Source organism: Chiloscyllium plagiosum, unplaced genomic scaffold (assembly GCF_037043375.1).
Source record: "Chiloscyllium plagiosum isolate Xiang-an unplaced genomic scaffold, Cpla_swu_hap1 HiC_scaffold_12, whole genome shotgun sequence".
In the NCBI taxonomy this organism is placed as follows: Eukaryota; Metazoa; Chordata; class Chondrichthyes; order Orectolobiformes; family Hemiscylliidae; genus Chiloscyllium; species Chiloscyllium plagiosum.
This window is the reverse complement of record NW_028270150.1, coordinates 3,251,526-3,277,860: the sequence shown is the minus strand read 5'-3', so window position 1 is coordinate 3,277,860 and position 26,335 is coordinate 3,251,526. Positions and strand designations below refer to the sequence as shown.

The following is a 26,335-nucleotide window of genomic DNA, read 5'->3' as shown; positions in this document are numbered from 1 at the left end:
TGGGGGGTTACTGAGGGGACACTGAGGGGTTAGTGAGGGGATAATGGGGGGTTAGTGAGGGGACACTGAGGGGTTAGTGAGGGGATATTGGGGGGTTACTGAGGGGACACTGAGGGGTTAGTGAGGGGATAATGGGGGGTTAGTGAGGGGACACTGAGGGGTTAGTGAGGGGACACTGAGGGGTTAGTGAGGGGACACTGAGGGGTTAGTGAGGGGACACTGAGGGGTTAGTGAGGGGATATTGGGGGGTTAGTGAGGGGACACTGAGGGGTTAGTGAGGGGATAATGGGGGGTTACTGAGAGGACACAAGCGCCTTTAAGAGATTGAAACGCAAGGTGACGATGACGTCTGGCGAACCGGAAGCGGAAGTGAGCTGCTGGCGGATGGCGGAGGGAGTGTGGCCGGGAGGATGGAGAACCGTCCCCTAGCAACGTGTAAGTGAGAGCGGCTAGACCATAATAACCACCGGGTCTGTCCCTGTGTAACACTGGGGTACAGTCCTGGTGGGGACAGGTCTGTCCCTGTATAACACTGGGGTACAATACTGTTGGGGACAGGTCTGTCACTGTATAACACTGGGGTACAGTACTGGTGGGGACAGGTCTGTCACTGTATAACACTGGGGTACAGTACTGGTGGGGACAGGTCTGTCACTGTATAACACTGGGGTACAGTACTGGTGGGGACAGGTCTGTCACTGTATAACACTGGGGTACAGTACTGGTGGGGACAGGTCTGTCACTGTATAACACTGGGGTACAGTACTGGTGGGGACAGGTCTGTCAGTGTATAACACTGGGGTACAGTACTGGTGGGGACAGGTCTGTCCCTGTATAACACTGGGGTACAGTACTGGTGGGGACAGGTCTGTCACTGTATAACACTGGGGTACAGTACTGGTGGGGACAGGTCTGTCACTGTATAACACTGGGGTACAGTACTGGTGTGGACAGGTCTGTCACTGTATAACACTGGGGTACAGTACTGGTGGGGACAGGTCTGTCCCTGTATAACACTGGGGTACAGTACTGGTGGGGACAGGTCTGTCACTGTATTACACTGGGGTACAGTACTGGTGGGGACAGGTCTGTCACTGTATAACACTGGGGTACAGTACTGGTGTGGACAGGTCTGTCACTGTATTACACTGGGGTACAGTACTGGTGGGGACAGGTCTGTCACTGTATTACACTGGGGTACAGTACTGGTGGGGACAGGTCTGTCCCTGTATAACACTGGGGTACAGTACTGGTGGGGACAGGTCTGTCCCTGTATAACCCTGGGGTACAGTACTGGTGGGGACAGGTCTGTCACTGTATAACACTGGGGTACAGTACTGGTGGGGACAGGTCTGTCACTGTATAACACTGGGGTACAGTACTGGTGGGAACAGGTCTGTCCCTGTATAACACTGGGGTACAGTACTGGTGGGGACAGGTCTGTCACTGTATAACACTGGGGTACAGTACTGGTGGGGACAGGTCTGTCACTGTGTAACACTGGGGTACAGTACTGGTGGGAACAGGTCTGTCACTGTGTAACACTGGGGTACAGTACTGGTGGGGACAGGTCTGTCTCTGTATAACACTGGGGTACAGTACTGGTGGGGACAGGTCTGTCCCTGTATAACACTGGGGTACAGTACTGGTGGGGACAGGTCTGTCACTGTATAACACTGGGGTACAGTACTGGTGGGGACAGGTCTGTCACTGTATAACACTGGGGTACAGTACTGGTGGGGACAGGTCTGTCACTGTATAACACTGGGGTACAGTACTGGTGGGGACAGGTCTGTCACTGTATAACACTGGGGTACAGTACTGGTGGGGACAGGTCTGTCACTGTATAACACTGGGGTACAGTACTGGTGGGGACAGGTCTGTCACTGTATAACACTGGGGTACAGTACTGGTGGGGACAGGTCTGTCAGTGTATAACACTGGGGTACAGTACTGGTGGGGACAGGTCTGTCCCTGTATAACACTGGGGTACAGTACTGGTGGGGACAGGTCTGTCACTGTATAACACTGGGGTACAGTACTGGTGGGGACAGGTCTGTCACTGTATAACACTGGGGTACAGTACTGGTGTGGACAGGTCTGTCACTGTATTACACTGGGGTACAGTACTGGTGGGGACAGGTCTGTCACTGTATTACACTGGGGTACAGTACTGGTGGGGACAGGTCTGTCACTGTATAACACTGGGGTACAGTACTGGTGTGGACAGGTCTGTCACTGTATTACACTGGGGTACAGTACTGGTGGGGACAGGTCTGTCACTGTATTACACTGGGGTACAGTACTGGTGGGGACAGGTCTGTCCCTGTATAACACTGGGGTACAGTACTGGTGGGGACAGGTCTGTCCCTGTATAACCCTGGGGTACAGTACTGGTGGGGACAGGTCTGTCACTGTATAACACTGGGGTACAGTACTGGTGGGGACAGGTCTGTCACTGTATAACACTGGGGTACAGTACTGGTGGGAACAGGTCTGTCCCTGTATAACACTGGGGTACAGTACTGGTGGGGACAGGTCTGTCACTGTATAACACTGGGGTACAGTACTGGTGGGGACAGGTCTGTCACTGTGTAACACTGGGGTACAGTACTGGTGGGAACAGGTCTGTCACTGTGTAACACTGGGGTACAGTACTGGTGGGGACAGGTCTGTCTCTGTATAACACTGGGGTACAGTACTGGTGGGGACAGGTCTGTCCCTGTATAACACTGGGGTACAGTACTGGTGGGGACAGGTCTGTCACTGTATAACACTGGGGTACAGTACTGGTGGGGACAGGTCTGTGACTGTATTACACTGGGGTACAGTACTGGTGGGGTCAGGTCTGTCACTGTATAACACTGGGGTACAGTACTGGTGGGGACAGGTCTGTCCCTGTATAACACTGGGGTACAGTACTGGTGGGGTCAGGTCTGTCACTGTATAACACTGGGGTACAGTACTGGTGGGGACAGGTCTGTCCCTGTATAACACTGGGGTACAGTACTGGTGGGGACAGGTGTGTCACTGTATAACACTGGGGTACAGTACTGGTGGGGACAGGTCTGTCCCTGTATAACACTGGGGTACAGTACTGGTGGGAACAGGTCTGTCACTGTATTACACTGGGGTACAGTACTGGTGGGGACAGGTCTGTCTCTGTATAACACTGTGGTACAGTACTGGTGGGGACAGGTCTGTCTCTGTATAACACTGGGGTACAGTACTGGTGGGGACAGGTCCTCACTGTGTAACACTGGGGTACAGTACTGGTGGGGACAGGTCTGTCCCTGTATAACCCTGGGGTACAGTACTGGTGGGAACAGGTCTGTCCCTGTATAACACTGGGGTACAGTACTGGTGGGGACAGGTCTGTCACTGTATAACACTGGGGTACAGTACTGGTGGGGACAGGTCTGTCACTGTGTAACACTGGGGTACAGTACTGGTGGGAACAGGTCTGTCACTGTGTAACACTGGGGTACAGTACTGGTGGGGACAGGTCTGTCTCTGTATAACACTGGGGTACAGTACTGGTGGGGACAGGTCTGTCCCTGTATAACACTGGGGTACAGTACTGGTGGGGACAGGTCTGTCACTGTATAACACTGGGGTACAGTACTGGTGGGGACAGGTCTGTGACTGTATTACACTGGGGTACAGTACTGGTGGGGTCAGGTCTGTCACTGTATAACACTGGGGTACAGTACTGGTGGGGACAGGTCTGTCCCTGTATAACACTGGGGTACAGTACTGGTGGGGTCAGGTCTGTCACTGTATAACACTGGGGTACAGTACTGGTGGGGACAGGTCTGTCCCTGTATAACACTGGGGTACAGTACTGGTGGGGACAGGTGTGTCACTGTATAACACTGGGGTACAGTACTGGTGGGGACAGGTCTGTCCCTGTATAACACTGGGGTACAGTACTGGTGGGAACAGGTCTGTCACTGTATTACACTGGGGTACAGTACTGGTGGGGACAGGTCTGTCACTGTATAACACTGGGGTACAGTACTGGTGGGAACAGGTCTGTCACTGTGTAACACTGGGGTACAGTACTGGTGGGGACAGGTCTGTCTCTGTATAACACTGGGGTACAGTACTGGTGGGGACAGGTCTGTCCCTGTATAACACTGGGGTACAGTACTGGTGGGGACAGGTCTGTCACTGTATAACACTGGGGTACAGTACTGGTGGGGACAGGTCTGTGACTGTATTACACTGGGGTACAGTACTGGTGGGGTCAGGTCTGTCACTGTATAACACTGGGGTACAGTACTGGTGGGGACAGGTCTGTCCCTGTATAACACTGGGGTACAGTACTGGTGGGGTCAGGTCTGTCACTGTATAACACTGGGGTACAGTACTGGTGGGGACAGGTCTGTCCCTGTATAACACTGGGGTACAGTACTGGTGGGGACAGGTGTGTCACTGTATAACACTGGGGTACAGTACTGGTGGGGACAGGTCTGTCCCTGTATAACCCTGGGGTACAGTACTGGTGGGGACAGGTCTGTCACTGTATAACACTGGGGTACAGTACTGGTGGGGACAGGTCTGTCACTGTATAACACTGGGGTACAGTACTGGTGGGGACAGGTCTGTCCCTGTATAACCCTGGGGTACAGTTCTGGTGGGGACAGGTCTGTCACTGTATAACACTGGGGTACAGTACTGGTGGGGACAGGTCTGTCACTGTATAACACTGGGGTACAGTACTGGTGGGGACAGGTCTGTCCCTGTATAACCCTGGGGTACAGTACTGGTGGGGGCAGGTCTGTCACTGTATAACACTGGGGTACAGTACTGGTGGGGACAGGTCTGTCTCTGTATAACACTGGGGTACAGTTCTGGTGGGGACAGGTCTGTCACTGTATAACACTGGGGTACAGTACTGGTGGGGACAGGTCTGTCACTGTATAACACTGGGGTACAGTACTGGTGGGGACAGGTCTGTCCCTGTATAACCCTGGGGTACAGTACTGGTGGGGACAGGTCTGTCACTGTATAACACTGGGGTACAGTACTGGTGGGGACGGGTCTGTCCCTGAAATAACACTGGGGTAGAGCACTGGTGGGGACAGGTCTGTCCCTGTATAACCCTGGGGTACAGTACTGGTGGGGACAGGTCTGTCACTGTATAACACTGGGGTACAGTACTGGTGGGGACAGGTCTGTCACTGTGTAACACTGGGGTACAGTACGGGTGGGGACAGGTCTGTCTCTGTATAACACTGGGGTACAGTACTGGTGGGGACAGGTCTGTCCCTGTATAACCCTGGGGTACAGTACTGGTGGGGACAGGTCTGTCACTGTATAACACTGGGGTACAGTACTGGTGGGGGCAGGTCTGTCTCTGTATAACACTGGGGTACAGTACTGGTGGGGACAGGTCTGTCACTGTATAACTCTGGGGTACAGTACTGGTGGGGACAGGTCTGTCACTGTATAACACTGGGGTACAGTACTGGTGGGGACAGGTCTGTCTCTGTATAACACTGGGGTACAGTACTGGTGGGGACAGGTCTGTCTCTGTATAACACTGGGGTACAGTACTGGTGGGGGCAGGTCTGTCTCTGTATAACAGTGGGGTACAGTACTGGTGGGGACAGGTCTGTCCCTGTATAACACTGGGGTACAGTACTGGTGGGGACAGGTCTGTCTCTGTATAACACTGGGGTACAGTACTGGTGGGGACAGGTCTGTCTCTGTATAACACTGGGGTACAGTACTGGTGGGGGCAGGTCTGTCTCTGTATAACACTGGGGTACAGTACTGGTGGGGACAGGTCTGTCCCTGTATAACACTGGGGTACAGTACTGGTGGGGACAGGTCTGTCTCTGTATAACACTGGGGTACAGCACTGGTGGGGACAGGTCTGTCCCTGTATAACACTGGGGTACAGTACTGGTGGGGACAGGTCTGTCCCTGTATAACACTGGGGTACAGTACTGGTGGGGACAGGTCTGTCTCTGTATAACACTGGGGTACAGCACTGGTGGGGACAGGTCTGTCCCTGTATAACACTGGGGTACAGTACTGGTGGGGACAGGTCTGTCTCTGTATAACACTGGGGTACAGTACTGGTGGGGACAGGTCTGTCTCTGTATAACTCTGGGGTACAGTACTGGTGGGGACAGGTCTGTCCCTGTATAACACTGGGGTACAGTACTGGTGGGGACAGGTCTGTCCCTGTATAACACTGGGGTACAGTTCTGGTGGGGACAGGTCTGTCACTGTATAACACTGGGGTACAGTACTGGTGGGGACAGGTCTGTCACTGTATAACACTGGGGTACAGTACTGGTGGGGACAGGTCTGTCCCTGTATAACCCTGGGGTACAGTACTGGTGGGGGCAGGTCTGTCACTGTATAACACTGGGGTACAGTACTGGTGGGGACAGGTCTGTCTCTGTATAACACTGGGGTACAGTTCTGGTGGGGACAGGTCTGTCACTGTATAACACTGGGGTACAGTACTGGTGGGGACAGGTCTGTCACTGTATAACACTGGGGTACAGTACTGGTGGGGACAGGTCTGTCCCTGTATAACCCTGGGGTACAGTACTGGTGGGGACAGGTCTGTCACTGTATAACACTGGGGTACAGTACTGGTGGGGACGGGTCTGTCCCTGAAATAACACTGGGGTAGAGCACTGGTGGGGACAGGTCTGTCCCTGTATAACCCTGGGGTACAGTACTGGTGGGGACAGGTCTGTCACTGTATAACACTGGGGTACAGTACTGGTGGGGACAGGTCTGTCACTGTATAACACTGGGGTACAGTACTGGTGGGGACAGGTCTGTCCCTGTATAACACTGGGGTACAGTACTGGTGGGGACAGGTCTGTCCCTGTATAACACTGGGGTACAGTACTGGTGGGGACAGGTCTGTCACTGTATAACACTGGGGTACAGTACTGGTGGGGACAGGTCTGTCCCTGTATAACACTGGGGTACGTACTGGTGGGGACAGGTCTGTCTCTCTATAACACTGGGGTACAGTACTGGTGGGGACAGGTCTGTCCCTGTATAACACTGGGGTACAGTACTGGTGGGGACAGGTCTGTCTCTGTATAACACTGGGGTACAGTACTGGTGGGGACAGGTCTGTCCCTGTATAACACTGGGGTACAGTACTGGTGGGGACAGGTCTGTCCCTGTATAACACTGGGGTACAGTACTGGTGGGGACAGGTCTGTCCCTGTATAACACTGGGGTACAGTACTGGTGGGGACAGGTCTGTCCCTGTATAACACTGGGGTACAGTACTGGTGGGGACAGGTCTGTCCCTGTATAACACTGGGGTACAGTACTGGTGGGGACAGGTCTGTCCCTGTATAACACTGGGGTACAGTACTGGTGGGGACAGGTCTGTCCCTGTATAACACTGGGGTACAGTACTGGTGGGGACAGGTCTGTCCCTGTATAACACTGGGGTACAGTACTGGTGGGGACAGGTCTGTCCCTGTATAACACTGGGGTACAGTACTGGTGGGGACAGGTCTGTCCCTGTATAACACTGGGGTACAGTACTGGTGGGGACAGGTCTGTCCCTGTATAACACTGGGGTACAGTACTGGTGGGGACAGGTCTGTCCCTGTATAACACTGGGGTACAGTACTGGTGGGGACAGGTCTGTCCCTGTATAACACTGGGGTACAGTACTGGTGGGGACAGGTCTGTCTCTGTATAACACTGGGGTACAGTACAGGTGGGGACAGGTCTGTCCCTGTATAACACTGGGGTACAGTACTGGTGGGGACAGGTCTGTCTCTGTATAACACTGGGGTACAGTACAGGTGGGGACAGGTCTGTCACTGTATAACACTGGGGTACAGTACTGGTGGGGACAGGTCTGTCCCTGTATAACACTGGGGTACAGTACTGGTGGGGACAGGTCTGTCCCTGTATAACACTGGGGTACAGTACTGGTGGGGACAGGTCTGTCCCTGTATAACACTGGGGTACAGTACTGGTGGGGACAGGTCTGTCACTGCATAACACTGGGGTACAGTACTGGTGGGGACAGGTCTGTCACTGTATAACACTGGGGTACAGTACTGGTGGGGACAGGTCTGTCACTGTGTAACACTGGGGTACAGTACTGGTGGGGACGGGTCTGTCCCTGTATAACACTGGGGTACAGTACTGGTGGGGACAGGTCTGTCCCTGTATAACACTGGGGTACAGTACTGGTGGGGACAGGTCTGTCCCTGTATAACACTGGGGTACAGTACTGGTGGGGACAGGTCTGTCACTGTATAACACTGGGGTACAGTACTGGTGGGGACAGGTCTGTCCCTGTATAACACTGGGGTACAGTACTGGTGGGGACAGGTCTGTCCCTGTATAACACTGGGGTACAGTACTGGTAGGGACAGGTCTGTCCCTGTATAACACTGGGGTACAGTACTGGTGGGGACAGGTCTGTCACTGTATAACACTGGGGTACAGTACTGGTGGGGACAGGTCTGTCACTGTGTAACACTGGGGTACAGTACTGGTGGGGACAGGTCTGTCACTGTGTAACACTGGGGTACAGTACTGGTGGGGACGGGTCTGTCCCTGTATAACACTGGGGTACAGTACTGGTGGGGACAGGTCTGTCACTGTATAACACTGGGGTACAGTACTGGTGGGGACAGGTCTGTCACTGTGTAACACTGGGGTACAGTACTGGTGGGGACAGGTCTGACCCTGTATAACACTGGGGTACAGTACTGGTGGGGACAGGTCTGTCCCTGTATAACACTGGGGTACAGTACTGGTGGGGACAGGTCTGTCCCTGTATAACACTGGGGTACAGTACTGGTGGGGACAGGTCTGTCACTGTATAACACTGGGGTACAGTACTGATGGGGACAGGTCTGTCTCTGTATAACACTGGGGTACAGTACTGGTGGGGACCGGTCTGTCACTGTATAACACTGGGGTACAGTACTGGTGGGGACAGGTCTGTCCCTGTATAACACTGGGGTACAGTACTGGTGGGGACAGGTCTGTCCCTGTATACAGAGACAGACCTGTCCCCACCAGTACTGTACCCCAGTGTTATACAGGGACAGACCTGTCCCCACCTGTACTGTACCCCAGTGTTATACAGAGACAGTACTGGTGGGGACAGGTCTGTCCCTGTATAACACTGGAGTACAGTACTGGTGGGGACAGGTCTGTCACTGTATAACACTGGGGTACAGTACTGATGGGGACAGGTCTGTCTCTGTATAACACTGGGGTACAGTACTGGTGGGGACCGGTCTGTCTCTGTATAACACTGGGGTACAGTACTGGTGGGGATGGGTCTGTCCCTGTATAACACTGGGGTACAGTACTGGTGGGGACGGGTCTGTCCCTGTATAACACTGGGGTACAGTACTGGTGGGGGGCAGGTCTGTCCCTGTATAACACTGGGGTACAGTACTGGTGGGGACAGGTCTGTCTCTGTATAACACAAGGGTACAGTACTGGTGGGGACAGGTCTGTTTCTGTATAACACTGGGGTACAGTACTGGTGGGGACAGGTCTGTCCCTGTATAACACTGGGGTACAGTACTGGTGGGGACAGGTCTGTCCCTGTATAACACTGGGGTACAGTACTGGTGGGGACAGGTCTGTCCCTGTATAACACTGGGGTACAGTACTGGTGGGGACGGGTCTGTCTCTGTATAACACTGGGGTACAGTACTGGTGGGGACGGGTCTGTCCCTGTATAACACTGGGGTACAGTACTGGTGGGGACAGGTCTGTCCCTGTATAACACTGGGGTACAGTACTGGTGGGGACAGGTCTGTCTCTGTATAACACTGGGGTACAGTACTGGTGGGGACAGGTCTGTCCCTGTATAACACTGGGGTACAGTACTGGTGGGGACAGGTCTGTCTCTGTATAACACTGGGGTACAGTACTGGTGGGGACGGGTCTGTCCCTGTATAACACTGGGGTACAGTACTGGTGGGGACGGGTATGTCCCTGTATAACTCTGGGGTACAGTACTGGTGGGGACGGGTCTGTCCCTGTATAACACTGGGGTACAGTACTGGTGGGGACAGGTCTGTCCCTGTATAACACTGGGGTACAGTACTGGTGGGGAACAGATCTGTCACTGTATAACACTGGGGTACAGTACTGGTGGGGACAGGTCTGTCCCTGTATAACACTGGGGTACAGTACTGGTGGGGACAGGTGTGTCACTGTATAACACTGGGGTACAGTACTGGTGGGGACAGGTCTGTCCCTGTATAACACTGGGGTACAGTACTGGTGGGAACAGGTCTGTCACTGTATTACACTGGGGTACAGTACTGGTGGGGACAGGTCTGTCTCTGTATAACACTGTGGTACAGTACTGGTGGGGACAGGTCTGTCTCTGTATAACACTGGGGTACAGTACTGGTGGGGACAGGTCCTCACTGTGTAACACTGGGGTACAGTACTGGTGGGGACAGGTCTGTCCCTGTATAACCCTGGGGTACAGTACTGGTGGGAACAGGTCTGTCCCTGTATAACACTGGGGTACAGTACTGGTGGGGACAGGTCTGTCACTGTATAACACTGGGGTACAGTACTGGTGGGGACAGGTCTGTCACTGTGTAACACTGGGGTACAGTACTGGTGGGAACAGGTCTGTCACTGTGTAACACTGGGGTACAGTACTGGTGGGGACAGGTCTGTCTCTGTATAACACTGGGGTACAGTACTGGTGGGGACAGGTCTGTCCCTGTATAACACTGGGGTACAGTACTGGTGGGGACAGGTCTGTCACTGTATAACACTGGGGTACAGTACTGGTGGGGACAGGTCTGTGACTGTATTACACTGGGGTACAGTACTGGTGGGGTCAGGTCTGTCACTGTATAACACTGGGGTACAGTACTGGTGGGGACAGGTCTGTCCCTGTATAACACTGGGGTACAGTACTGGTGGGGTCAGGTCTGTCACTGTATAACACTGGGGTACAGTACTGGTGGGGACAGGTCTGTCCCTGTATAACACTGGGGTACAGTACTGGTGGGGACAGGTGTGTCACTGTATAACACTGGGGTACAGTACTGGTGGGGACAGGTCTGTCCCTGTATAACACTGGGGTACAGTACTGGTGGGAACAGGTCTGTCACTGTATTACACTGGGGTACAGTACTGGTGGGGACAGGTCTGTCACTGTATAACACTGGGGTACAGTACTGGTGGGAACAGGTCTGTCACTGTGTAACACTGGGGTACAGTACTGGTGGGGACAGGTCTGTCTCTGTATAACACTGGGGTACAGTACTGGTGGGGACAGGTCTGTCCCTGTATAACACTGGGGTACAGTACTGGTGGGGACAGGTCTGTCACTGTATAACACTGGGGTACAGTACTGGTGGGGACAGGTCTGTGACTGTATTACACTGGGGTACAGTACTGGTGGGGTCAGGTCTGTCACTGTATAACACTGGGGTACAGTACTGGTGGGGACAGGTCTGTCCCTGTATAACACTGGGGTACAGTACTGGTGGGGTCAGGTCTGTCACTGTATAACACTGGGGTACAGTACTGGTGGGGACAGGTCTGTCCCTGTATAACACTGGGGTACAGTACTGGTGGGGACAGGTGTGTCACTGTATAACACTGGGGTACAGTACTGGTGGGGACAGGTCTGTCCCTGTATAACCCTGGGGTACAGTACTGGTGGGGACAGGTCTGTCACTGTATAACACTGGGGTACAGTACTGGTGGGGACAGGTCTGTCACTGTATAACACTGGGGTACAGTACTGGTGGGGACAGGTCTGTCCCTGTATAACCCTGGGGTACAGTTCTGGTGGGGACAGGTCTGTCACTGTATAACACTGGGGTACAGTACTGGTGGGGACAGGTCTGTCACTGTATAACACTGGGGTACAGTACTGGTGGGGACAGGTCTGTCCCTGTATAACCCTGGGGTACAGTACTGGTGGGGGCAGGTCTGTCACTGTATAACACTGGGGTACAGTACTGGTGGGGACAGGTCTGTCTCTGTATAACACTGGGGTACAGTTCTGGTGGGGACAGGTCTGTCACTGTATAACACTGGGGTACAGTACTGGTGGGGACAGGTCTGTCACTGTATAACACTGGGGTACAGTACTGGTGGGGACAGGTCTGTCCCTGTATAACCCTGGGGTACAGTACTGGTGGGGACAGGTCTGTCACTGTATAACACTGGGGTACAGTACTGGTGGGGACGGGTCTGTCCCTGAAATAACACTGGGGTAGAGCACTGGTGGGGACAGGTCTGTCCCTGTATAACCCTGGGGTACAGTACTGGTGGGGACAGGTCTGTCACTGTATAACACTGGGGTACAGTACTGGTGGGGACAGGTCTGTCACTGTGTAACACTGGGGTACAGTACGGGTGGGGACAGGTCTGTCTCTGTATAACACTGGGGTACAGTACTGGTGGGGACAGGTCTGTCCCTGTATAACCCTGGGGTACAGTACTGGTGGGGACAGGTCTGTCACTGTATAACACTGGGGTACAGTACTGGTGGGGGCAGGTCTGTCTCTGTATAACACTGGGGTACAGTACTGGTGGGGACAGGTCTGTCACTGTATAACTCTGGGGTACAGTACTGGTGGGGACAGGTCTGTCACTGTATAACACTGGGGTACAGTACTGGTGGGGACAGGTCTGTCTCTGTATAACACTGGGGTACAGTACTGGTGGGGACAGGTCTGTCTCTGTATAACACTGGGGTACAGTACTGGTGGGGGCAGGTCTGTCTCTGTATAACAGTGGGGTACAGTACTGGTGGGGACAGGTCTGTCCCTGTATAACACTGGGGTACAGTACTGGTGGGGACAGGTCTGTCTCTGTATAACACTGGGGTACAGTACTGGTGGGGACAGGTCTGTCTCTGTATAACACTGGGGTACAGTACTGGTGGGGGCAGGTCTGTCTCTGTATAACACTGGGGTACAGTACTGGTGGGGACAGGTCTGTCCCTGTATAACACTGGGGTACAGTACTGGTGGGGACAGGTCTGTCTCTGTATAACACTGGGGTACAGCACTGGTGGGGACAGGTCTGTCCCTGTATAACACTGGGGTACAGTACTGGTGGGGACAGGTCTGTCCCTGTATAACACTGGGGTACAGTACTGGTGGGGACAGGTCTGTCTCTGTATAACACTGGGGTACAGCACTGGTGGGGACAGGTCTGTCCCTGTATAACACTGGGGTACAGTACTGGTGGGGACAGGTCTGTCTCTGTATAACACTGGGGTACAGTACTGGTGGGGACAGGTCTGTCTCTGTATAACTCTGGGGTACAGTACTGGTGGGGACAGGTCTGTCCCTGTATAACACTGGGGTACAGTACTGGTGGGGACAGGTCTGTCCCTGTATAACACTGGGGTACAGTTCTGGTGGGGACAGGTCTGTCACTGTATAACACTGGGGTACAGTACTGGTGGGGACAGGTCTGTCACTGTATAACACTGGGGTACAGTACTGGTGGGGACAGGTCTGTCCCTGTATAACCCTGGGGTACAGTACTGGTGGGGGCAGGTCTGTCACTGTATAACACTGGGGTACAGTACTGGTGGGGACAGGTCTGTCTCTGTATAACACTGGGGTACAGTTCTGGTGGGGACAGGTCTGTCACTGTATAACACTGGGGTACAGTACTGGTGGGGACAGGTCTGTCACTGTATAACACTGGGGTACAGTACTGGTGGGGACAGGTCTGTCCCTGTATAACCCTGGGGTACAGTACTGGTGGGGACAGGTCTGTCACTGTATAACACTGGGGTACAGTACTGGTGGGGACGGGTCTGTCCCTGAAATAACACTGGGGTAGAGCACTGGTGGGGACAGGTCTGTCCCTGTATAACCCTGGGGTACAGTACTGGTGGGGACAGGTCTGTCACTGTATAACACTGGGGTACAGTACTGGTGGGGACAGGTCTGTCACTGTATAACACTGGGGTACAGTACTGGTGGGGACAGGTCTGTCCCTGTATAACACTGGGGTACAGTACTGGTGGGGACAGGTCTGTCCCTGTATAACACTGGGGTACAGTACTGGTGGGGACAGGTCTGTCACTGTATAACACTGGGGTACAGTACTGGTGGGGACAGGTCTGTCCCTGTATAACACTGGGGTACGTACTGGTGGGGACAGGTCTGTCTCTCTATAACACTGGGGTACAGTACTGGTGGGGACAGGTCTGTCCCTGTATAACACTGGGGTACAGTACTGGTGGGGACAGGTCTGTCTCTGTATAACACTGGGGTACAGTACTGGTGGGGACAGGTCTGTCCCTGTATAACACTGGGGTACAGTACTGGTGGGGACAGGTCTGTCCCTGTATAACACTGGGGTACAGTACTGGTGGGGACAGGTCTGTCCCTGTATAACACTGGGGTACAGTACTGGTGGGGACAGGTCTGTCCCTGTATAACACTGGGGTACAGTACTGGTGGGGACAGGTCTGTCCCTGTATAACACTGGGGTACAGTACTGGTGGGGACAGGTCTGTCCCTGTATAACACTGGGGTACAGTACTGGTGGGGACAGGTCTGTCCCTGTATAACACTGGGGTACAGTACTGGTGGGGACAGGTCTGTCCCTGTATAACACTGGGGTACAGTACTGGTGGGGACAGGTCTGTCCCTGTATAACACTGGGGTACAGTACTGGTGGGGACAGGTCTGTCCCTGTATAACACTGGGGTACAGTACTGGTGGGGACAGGTCTGTCCCTGTATAACACTGGGGTACAGTACTGGTGGGGACAGGTCTGTCCCTGTATAACACTGGGGTACAGTACTGGTGGGGACAGGTCTGTCCCTGTATAACACTGGGGTACAGTACTGGTGGGGACAGGTCTGTCTCTGTATAACACTGGGGTACAGTACAGGTGGGGACAGGTCTGTCCCTGTATAACACTGGGGTACAGTACTGGTGGGGACAGGTCTGTCTCTGTATAACACTGGGGTACAGTACAGGTGGGGACAGGTCTGTCACTGTATAACACTGGGGTACAGTACTGGTGGGGACAGGTCTGTCCCTGTATAACACTGGGGTACAGTACTGGTGGGGACAGGTCTGTCCCTGTATAACACTGGGGTACAGTACTGGTGGGGACAGGTCTGTCCCTGTATAACACTGGGGTACAGTACTGGTGGGGACAGGTCTGTCACTGCATAACACTGGGGTACAGTACTGGTGGGGACAGGTCTGTCACTGTATAACACTGGGGTACAGTACTGGTGGGGACAGGTCTGTCACTGTGTAACACTGGGGTACAGTACTGGTGGGGACGGGTCTGTCCCTGTATAACACTGGGGTACAGTACTGGTGGGGACAGGTCTGTCCCTGTATAACACTGGGGTACAGTACTGGTGGGGACAGGTCTGTCCCTGTATAACACTGGGGTACAGTACTGGTGGGGACAGGTCTGTCACTGTATAACACTGGGGTACAGTACTGGTGGGGACAGGTCTGTCCCTGTATAACACTGGGGTACAGTACTGGTGGGGACAGGTCTGTCCCTGTATAACACTGGGGTACAGTACTGGTAGGGACAGGTCTGTCCCTGTATAACACTGGGGTACAGTACTGGTGGGGACAGGTCTGTCACTGTATAACACTGGGGTACAGTACTGGTGGGGACAGGTCTGTCACTGTGTAACACTGGGGTACAGTACTGGTGGGGACAGGTCTGTCACTGTGTAACACTGGGGTACAGTACTGGTGGGGACGGGTCTGTCCCTGTATAACACTGGGGTACAGTACTGGTGGGGACAGGTCTGTCACTGTATAACACTGGGGTACAGTACTGGTGGGGACAGGTCTGTCACTGTGTAACACTGGGGTACAGTACTGGTGGGGACAGGTCTGACCCTGTATAACACTGGGGTACAGTACTGGTGGGGACAGGTCTGTCCCTGTATAACACTGGGGTACAGTACTGGTGGGGACAGGTCTGTCCCTGTATAACACTGGGGTACAGTACTGGTGGGGACAGGTCTGTCACTGTATAACACTGGGGTACAGTACTGATGGGGACAGGTCTGTCTCTGTATAACACTGGGGTACAGTACTGGTGGGGACCGGTCTGTCACTGTATAACACTGGGGTACAGTACTGGTGGGGACAGGTCTGTCCCTGTATAACACTGGGGTACAGTACTGGTGGGGACAGGTCTGTCCCTGTATACAGAGACAGACCTGTCCCCACCAGTACTGTACCCCAGTGTTATACAGGGACAGACCTGTCCCCACCTGTACTGTACCCCAGTGTTATACAGAGACAGTACTGGTGGGGACAGGTCTGTCCCTGTATAACACTGGAGTACAGTACTGGTGGGGACAGGTCTGTCACTGTATAACACTGGGGTACAGTACTGATGGGGACAGGTCTGTCTCTGTATAACACTGGGGTACAGTACTGGTGGGGACCGGTCTGTCTCTGTATAACACTGGGGTACAGTACTGGTGGGGATGGGTCTGTCCCTGTATAACACTGGGGTACAGTACTGGTGGGGACGGGTCTGTCCCTGTATAACACTGGGGTACAGTACTGGTGGGGGGCAGGTCTGTCCCTGTATAACACTGGGGTACAGTACTGGTGGGGACAGGTCTGTCTCTGTATAACACAAGGGTACAGTACTGGTGGGGACAGGTCTGTTTCTGTATAACACTGGGGTACAGTACTGGTGGGGACAGGTCTGTCCCTGTATAACACTGGGGTACAGTACTGGTGGGGACAGGTCTGTCCCTGTATAACACTGGGGTACAGTACTGGTGGGGACAGGTCTGTCCCTGTATAACACTGGGGTACAGTACTGGTGGGGACGGGTCTGTCTCTGTATAACACTGGGGTACAGTACTGGTGGGGACGGGTCTGTCCCTGTATAACACTGGGGTACAGTACTGGTGGGGACAGGTCTGTCCCTGTATAACACTGGGGTACAGTACTGGTGGGGACAGGTCTGTCTCTGTATAACACTGGGGTACAGTACTGGTGGGGACAGGTCTGTCCCTGTATAACACTGGGGTACAGTACTGGTGGGGACAGGTCTGTCTCTGTATAACACTGGGGTACAGTACTGGTGGGGACGGGTCTGTCCCTGTATAACACTGGGGTACAGTACTGGTGGGGACGGGTATGTCCCTGTATAACTCTGGGGTACAGTACTGGTGGGGACGGGTCTGTCCCTGTATAACACTGGGGTACAGTACTGGTGGGGACAGGTCTGTCCCTGTATAACACTGGGGTACAGTACTGGTGGGGAACAGATCTGTCACTGTATAACACTGGGGTACAGTACTGGTGGGGACAGGTCTGTCACTGTATAACACTGGGGTACAGTACTGGTGGGGACAGGTCTGTCACTATAACACTGGGGTACAGTACTGGTGGGGGCAGGTCTGTCACTGTATAACACTGGGGTACAGTACTGGTGGGGACAGGTCTGTCCCTGTATAACTCTGGGGTACAGTACTGGTGGGGACAGGTCTGTCTCTGTATAACACTGGGGTACAGTACTGGTGGGGACAGGTCTGTCTCTGTATAACACTGGGGTATAGTACTGGTGGGGACAGGTCTGTCACTGTATAACACTGGGGTACAGTACTGGTGGGGACAGGTCTGTCCCTGTATAACACTGGGGTACAGTACTGGTGGGGACAGGTCTGTCACTGTATAACACTGGGGTATAGTACTGGTGTGGACAGGTCTGTCACTGTATAACACTGGGGTACAGTACTGATGGGGACAGGTCTGTCTCTGTATAACACTGGGGTATAGTACTGGTGGGGACAGGTCTGTCACTGTATAACACTGGGGTACAGTACTGGTGGGGACAGGTCTGTCCCTGTATAACACTGGGGTACAGGACTGGTGGGGACAGGTCTGTCCCTGAACAACACAAGGGTACAGTACTGGTGGGGACAGGTCTGTCCCTGTATAACACAAGGGTACAGTACTGGTGGGGACTGCTCTGTCACTGTATAACACTGGGGTACAGTACTGGTGGGGACAGGTCTGTCCCTGTATAACACTGGGGTACAGTACTGGTGGGGACAGGTCTGTCCCTGTATAACACAAGGGTACAGTACTGGTGGGGACAGGTCTGTCCCTGTATAACACAAGGGTACAGTACTGGTGGGGACAGGTCTGTCCCTGTATAACACTGGGGTACAGTACTGGTGGGGACTGCTCTGTCACTGTATAACACTGGGGTACAGTACTGGTGGGGACAGGTCTGTCTCTGTATAACACTGGGGTACAGTACTGGTGGGGACAGGTCTGTCCCTGTATAACACTGGGGTACAGTACTGGTGGGGACAGGTCTGTCAGAGTATAACACTGGGGGACAGTACTGGTGGGGACAGGTTTGTCACTGTATAACACTGGTGTACTGTACTGGTGGGGACAGGTCTGTCACTGTATAACACTGGGGTACAGTGCTGGTGGGGACAGGTCTGTCACTGTATAACACTGGGGTACAGTACTCGTGGGGACAGGTCTGTCAGTGTATAACACTGGGGTACAGTACTGGTGGGGACAGGTCTGTCTCTGTATTACACTGGGGTACAGTACTGGTGGGGACAGGTCTGTCTCTGTATAACACTGGGGTACAGTGCTGGTAGGGGACAGGTCTGTCTCTCTATAACACTGGGGTACAGTACTGGTGGGGACAGGTCTGTCCCTGTATAACACTGGGGTACAGTACTGGTGGGGACAGGTCTGTCACTGTATTACACTGGGGTACAGTACTGGTGGGGACAGGTCTGTCTCTGTATTACACTGGGGTACAGTGCTGTTAGGGGACAGGTCTGTCTCTCTATAACACTGGGGTACAGTACTGGTGGGGACAGGTCTGTCTCTGTATTACACTGGGGTACAGTGCTGGTAGGGGACAGGTCTGTCTCTGTATAACACTGGGGTACAGTACTGGTGGGGACAGGGCTGTCCCTGTATAACACTGGGGTACAGTACTGGTGGGGACAGGTCTGTCACTGTATTACACTGGGGTACAGTACTGGTGGGGACAGGTCTGTCCCTGTATAACACTGGGGTACAGTACTGGTGGGGACAGGTCTGTCCCTGTATAACACTGGGGTACAGCACTGGTGGGGAACAGGTCTGTCACTGTATAACACTGGGGTACAGTACTGGTGGGGACAGTTCTGTCACTGTATAACACTGGGGTACAGTACTGGTGGGGACAGGTCTGTCACTGTATAACACTGGGGTACAGTACTGGTGGGGACAGGTCTGTCACTGTGTAACACTGGGGTACAGTACAGGTGGGGGCAGGTCTGTCCCTGTATAACACTGGGGTACAGTACTGGTGGGGACAGGTCTGTCACTGTATAACACTGGGGTACAGTACTGGTGGGGACAGGTCTGTCACTGTATAACACTGGGGTACAGTACTGGTGGGGGCAGGTCTGTCCCTGTATAACACTGGGGTACAGTACTGGTGGGGACAGGTCTGTCACTGTGTAACACTGGGGTACAGTACTGGTGGGGGCAGGTCTGTCTCTGTATAACACTGGGGTACAGTACTGGTGGGGACAGGTCTTTCACTGTATAACACTGGTGTACAGTACTGGTGGGGACAGGTCTGTCTCTGTATAACACTGGGGTACAGTACTGGTGGGGACAGGTCTGTCCCTGTATAACACTGTGGGACAGTACTGGTGGGGGCAGGTCTGTCACTGTGTAACACTGGGGTACAGTACTGGTGGGGGCAGGTCTGTCACTGTGTAACACTGGGGTACAGTACTGGTGGTGGCAGGTCTGTCCCTGTATAACACTGGGGTACAGTACTGGTGGGGACAGGTCTGTCACTGTATAACACTGGGGTACAGTACTGGTGGGGGCAGGTCTGTCCCTGTATAACACTGGGGTACAGTACTGGTGGGGACAGGTCTGTCACTGTGTAACACTGGGGTACAGTACTGGTGGGGGCAGGTCTGTCCCTGTATAACACTGGGGTACAGTACTGGTGGGGACAGGTCTGTCACTGTATAACACTGGGGTACAGTACTGGTGGGGGCAGGTCTGTCCCTGTATAACACTGGGGTACAGTACTGGTGGGGACAGGTCTGTCACTGTGTAACACTGGGGTACAGTACTGGTGGGGGCAGGTCTGTCCCTGTATAACACTGGGGTACAGTACTGGTGGGGACAGGTCTGTCACTGTGTAACACTGGGGTACAGTACTGGTGGGGACTGGTCTGTCCCTGTATAACACTGGGGTACAGTACTGGTGGGGACAGGTCTGTCCCTGTATAACACTGGGGTACAGTACTGGTGGGGACAGGTCAGTCACTGTATAACACTGGGGTACAGTACTGGTGGGGACAGGTCTGTCACTATACAACACTGGGGTACAGTACTGGTGGGGACAGGTCTGTCACTGTATAACACTGGGGTACAGTACTGGTGGGGACAGGTCTGTCTCTGTATAACACTGGGGTACAGTACTGGTGGGGACAGGTCTGTCCCTGTATAACACTGGGGTACAGTACTGGTGGGGACAGGTCAGTCACTGTATAACACTGGGGTACAGTACTGGTGGGGACGGGTCTGTCACTGTATAACACTGGGGTACAGTACAGGTGGGGACAGGTCTGTCCCTGTATAACACTGGGGTACAGTACTGGTGGGGACGGGTCTGTCCCTGTATAACACTGGGGTACAGTACTGGTGGGGACGGGTCTGTCCCTGTATAACACTGGGGTACAGTACTGGTGGGGACGGGTCTGTCTCTGTATAACACTGGGGTACAGTACTGGTGGGGACAGGTCTGTCTCTGTATAACACTGGGGTACAGTACTGGTGGGGACAGGTCTGTCTCTGTATAACACAAGGGTACAGTACTGGTGGGGACAGGTCTGTCCCTGTATAACACAAGGGTACAGTACTGGTGGGGACAGTTCTGTCACTGTATAACACTGGGGTACAGTACTGGTGGGGACAGGTCTGTCACTGTATAACACTGGGGTACAGTACTGGTGGGGACAGGTCTGTCCCTGTATAACACTGGGGTACAGTACTGGTGGGGACAGGTCTGTCCCTGTATAACGCAAGGGTACAGTACTGGTGGGGACAGGTCTGTCCCTGTATAACACTGGGGTACAGTACTGGTGGGGACTGCTCTGTCACTGTATAACACTGGGGTACAGTACTGGTGGGGACAGGTCTGTCCCTGTATAACACTGGGGTACAGTACTGGTGGGGACAGGTCTGTCCCTGTATAACACAAGGGTACAGTACTGGTGGGGACAGGTCTGTCCCTGTATAACACAAGGGTACAGTACTGGTGGGGACAGGTCTGTCCCTGAATAACACTGGGGTACAGTACTGGTGGGGACTGCTCTGTCACTGTATAACACTGGGGTACAGTGCTGGTGGGGACAGGTCTGTCACTGTATAACACTGGGGTACAGTGCTGGTGGGGACAGGTCTGTCACTGTATAACACTGGGGTACAGTACTGGTGGGGACAGGTCTGTCCCTGTATAACACTGGGGTACAGTACTGGTGGGGACAGGTCTGTCCCTGTATAACACTGGGGTACAGTACTGGTGGGGACAGGTCTGTCCCTGTATAACACTGGGGTACAGTACTGGTGGGGACAGGTCTGTCCCTGTATAACACTGGGGTACAGTACTGGTGGGGACAGGTCTGTCACTGTATAACACTGGGGTACAGTACTGGTGGGGACAGGTCTGTCTCTGTATAACACTGGGGTACAGTACTGGTGGGGACAGGTCTGTGCCTGTATAACACTGGGGTACAGTACTGGTGGGGACAGGTCTGTAAGTGTATAACACTGGGGGACAGTACTGGTGGGGACAGGTTTGTCACTGTATAACACTGGGGTACTGTACTGGTGGGGACAGGTCTGTCACTGTATAACACTGGGGTACTGTACTGGTGGGGACAGGTCTGTCACTGTATAACACTGGGGTACAGTGCTGGTGGGGACAGGTCTGTCACTGTATAACACTGGGGTACAGTACTGGTGGGGACAGGTCTGTCAGTGTATAACACTGGGGTACAGTACTGGTGGGGACAGGTCTGTCTCTGTATTACACTGGGGTACAGTACTGGTGGGGACAGGTCTGTCTCTGTAGAACACTGGGGTACAGTGCTGGTAGGGGACAGGTCTGTCTCTCTATATCACTGGGGTACAGTACTGGTGGGGACAGGTCTGTCCCTGTATAACACTGGGGTACAGTACTGGTGGGGACAGGTCTGTCACTGTATTACACTGGGGTACAGTACTGGTGGGGACAGGTCTGTCCCTGTATTACACTGGGGTACAGTACTGGTGGGGACAGGTCTGTCTCTGTATTACACTGGGGTACAGTGCTGGTAGGGGACAGGTCTGTCTCTCTATAACACTGGGGTACAGTACTGGTGGGGACAGGTCTGTCTCTGTATTACACTGGGGTACAGTGCTGGTAGGGGACAGGTCTGTCTCTGTATAACACTGGGGTACAGTACTGGTGGGGACAGGTCTGTCACTGTATTACACTGGGGTACAGTACTGGTGGGGACAGGTCTGTCCCTGTATAACACTGGGGTACAGTACTGGTGGGGACAGGTCTGTCCCTGTATAACCCTGGGGTACAGCACTGGTGGGGAACAGGTCTGTCACTGTATAACACTGGGGTACAGTACTGGTGGGGACAGTTCTGTCACTGTATAACACTGGGGTACAGTACTGGTGGGGGCAGGTCTGTCACTGTATAACACTGGGGTACAGTACTGGTGGGGACAGGTCTGTCACTGTATAACACTGGGGTACAGTACTGGTGGGGAACAGGTCTGTCACTGTACAACACTGGGGTACAGTACAGGTGGGGACAGGTCTGTCCCTGTATAACACTGTGGTACAGTACTGGTGGGGACAGGTCTATCTCTGTATAACACTGGGGTACAGTTCTGGTGGGGACAGGTCTGTCCCTGTATAACACTGGGGTACAGTACTGGTGGGGACAGGTCTGTCACTGTATAACACTGGGGTACAGTACTGGTGGGGACAGGTCTGTCCCTGTATAACACTGGGGTACAGTACTGGTGGGGACAGGTCTGTCACTGTATAACACTGGGGTACAGTACTGGTGGGGACAGGTCTGTCTCTGTATAACACAGGGGTACAGTACTGGTGGGGACAGGTCTGTCTCTGTATTACACTGGGGTACAGTACTGGTGGGGACAGGTCTGTCCCTGTATAACACTGGGGTACAGTACTGGTGGGGACAGGTCTGTCACTGTATAACACTGGGGTACAGTACTGGTGGGGACAGGTCTGTCCCTGTATAACCCTGGGGTACAGTACTGGTGGGGACAGGTCTGTCCCTGTATAACACTGGGGTACAGTACTGGTGGGGACAGGTCTGTCACTGTATAACACTGGGGTACAGCACTGGTGGGGACAGGTCTGTCACTGTATAACACTGGGGTACAGCACTGGTGGGGAACAGGTCTGTCACTGTATAACACTGGGGTACAGTACTGGTGGGGACAGTTCTGTCACTGTATAACACTGGGGTACAGTACTGGTGGGGACAGGTCTGTCCCTGTATAACACAAGGGTACAGTACTGGTGGGGAACAGGTCTGTCACTGTATAACACTGGGGTACAGTACTGGTGGGGACAGGTCTGTCACTGTATAACACTGGGGTACAGTACTGGTGGCGACAGGTCTGTCACTGTATAACACTGGGGTACAGTACTGGTGGCGACAGGTCTGTCAGTGTATAACACTGGGGGACAGTACTGGTGGGGACAGGTTTGTCACTGTATAACACTGGGGTACAGTACTGGTGGGGACAGGTCTGTCACTGTATAACACTGGGGTACAGTGCTGGTGGGGACAGGTCTGTCACTGTATAACACTGGGGTACAGTACTGGTGGGGACAGGTCTGTCTCTGTATTACACTGGGGTACAGTACTGGTGGGGAAACGTCTGTCACTGTATTACACTGGGGTACAGTACTGGTGGGGACAGGTCTGTCACTGTATAACACTGGGGTACAGTACTGGTGGGGACAGGTCTGTCCCTGTATAACACTGGGGTACAGTACTGGTGGGGACAGGTCTGTCACTGTATAACACTGGGGTACAGTACTGGTGTGGACAGGTCTGTCTCTGTATTACACTGGGGTACAGTACTGGTGGGGACAGGTCTGTCACTGTATTACACTGGGGTACAGTACTGGTGGGGACAGGTCTGTCTCTGTATTACACTGGGGTACAGTGCTGGTAGGTGACAGGTCTGTCTCTCTATAACACTGGGGTACAGTACTGGTGGGGACAGGTCTGTCTCTGTATTACACTGGGGTACAGTGCTGGTAGGGGAGAGGTCTGTCTCTCTATAACACTGGGGTACAGTACTGGTGGGGACAGGTCTGTGACTGTGTAACACTGGGGTACAGTACTGGTGGGGACAGGTCTGTCACTGTATTACACTGGGGTACAGTACTGGTGGGGACAGGTCTGTCCCTGTATAACACTGGGGTACAGTACTGGTGGGGACAGGTCTGTCACTGTATTACACTGGGGGACAGTACTGGTGGGGACAGGTCTGTCACTGTATAACACTGGGGTACAGTACTGGTGGGGACAGGTTTGTCCCTGTATAACACTGGGGTACAGTACTGGTGGGGACAGGTCTGTCCCTGTATAACACTGGGGTACAGTACTGGTGGGGACAGGTCTGTCCCTCTATAAGACTGGGGGACAGTACTGGTGGGGACAGGTCTGTCAGTGTATAACACTGGGGGACAGTACTGGTGGGGACAGGTCTGTCACTGTATATCACTGGGGGACAGTACTGGTGGGGACAGGTCTGTCACTGTATAACACTGGGGGACGGTACTGGTGGGGACAGGTCTGTCACTGTATAACACTGGGGTACGGTACTGGTGGGGACAGGTCTGTCCCTGTATAACACTGGGGTACGGTACTGGTGGGGACAGGTCTGTCCCTGTATAACACTGGGGTACAGTACTGGTGAGGACAGGTCTGTCACTGTATAACACTGGGGTATAGTACAGGTGGGGACAGGTCTGTCAGTGTATAACAGTGGGGTATAGTACAGGTGGGGAGAGGTCTGTCTCTGTATAACACTGGGGTACGGTACTGCTGGGGACAGGTCTGTCTCTGTATAACACTGGGGTACGGTACTGCTGGGGACAGGTCTGTCCCTGTATAAGACTGGGGTACAGTACAGGTGGGGACAGGTCTGTCTCTGTATAACACTGGGGTACGGTACTGGTGGGGACAGGTCTGTCTCTGTATAACATTGGGATACAGTACTGGTGGGGACAGGTCTGTCACTGTATAACTCTGGGGTACAGTACTGGTGAGGACAGGTCTGTTGCTGGAAAACACTGGGATACAGTACTGGTGGGGACAGATCTGTCACTGTATAACAGTGGGGTACAGTACTGGTGGGGACAGGTCTGTCCCTCTATAACCCTGAGGTACAGTACTGGTGGGGACATGTCTGTCCCTGTATAACTTTGGGATAAAGCACTGGTGGGGACAGGTCTGTCTCTGTATAACACTGGGGTGCAGTACTGGTAGGGACAGGTCTGTCACTGTATAACTCTGGGGTACAGTACTGGTGGGGACAGGTCTGTCACTGTATAACACTGGGTACAGGACTGGTGGGGACAGGTCTGTCCCTGTATAACACTGGGATACAGTACTGGTGGGGACAGGTCTGTCACTGTATAACACTGGGTACAGGACTGGTGGGGACAGGTCTGTCCCTGTATAACACTGGGGTACAGTACTGGTGGGGATAGGTCTGTCACTGTATAACTTTGGGATTAAGCACTGGTCGGGACAGGTCTGTCTCTGTATAACACTGGGGTGCAGTACTGGTGGGGACAGGTCTGTCCCTGTATAACAGTGGGGTACAGTACTGGTGGGGACAGGTCTGTCAGTGTATAACACTGGGGGACAGTACTGGTGGGGACAGGTCTGTCACTGTATATCACTGGGGGACAGTACTGGTGGGGACAGGTCTGTTACTGTATAACACTGGGGGACAGTACTGGTGGGGACAGGTCTGTCACTGTATAACACTGGGGTACGGTACTGGTGGGGACAGGTCTGTCCCTGTATAACACTGGGGTACGGTACTGGTGGGGACAGGTCTGTCCCTGTATAACACTGGGGTACAGTACAGGTGGGGACATGTCTGTCTCTGTATAACACTTGGGCACAGTACTGGTGGGGACAGGTCTGTCACTGTATAACACTGGGGTTCAGTACTGGTGGGGACAGGTCTGTCTCTGTATAACACTGGGGCACAGTACTG

The 26,335-nt window shown here is 53.5% G+C and overlaps 1 protein-coding gene across 1 annotated transcript in view; it reads left to right on the top strand.

Annotated features, from left to right (window-relative positions):
- The first annotated feature begins 363 nt into the window (after positions 1–363).
- The window catches only part of trappc10 (trafficking protein particle complex subunit 10), a 148,300-nt gene continuing 122,328 nt past the window's right edge, over positions 364–26,335 (top strand). The window contains exon 1 of the mRNA XM_087992426.1: positions 364–435. Within this exon, the coding sequence (XP_087848552.1) occupies positions 411–435 (25 nt within the window). The 5' untranslated portion in view covers positions 364–410. The remainder of the gene's footprint in view (positions 436–26,335) is intronic.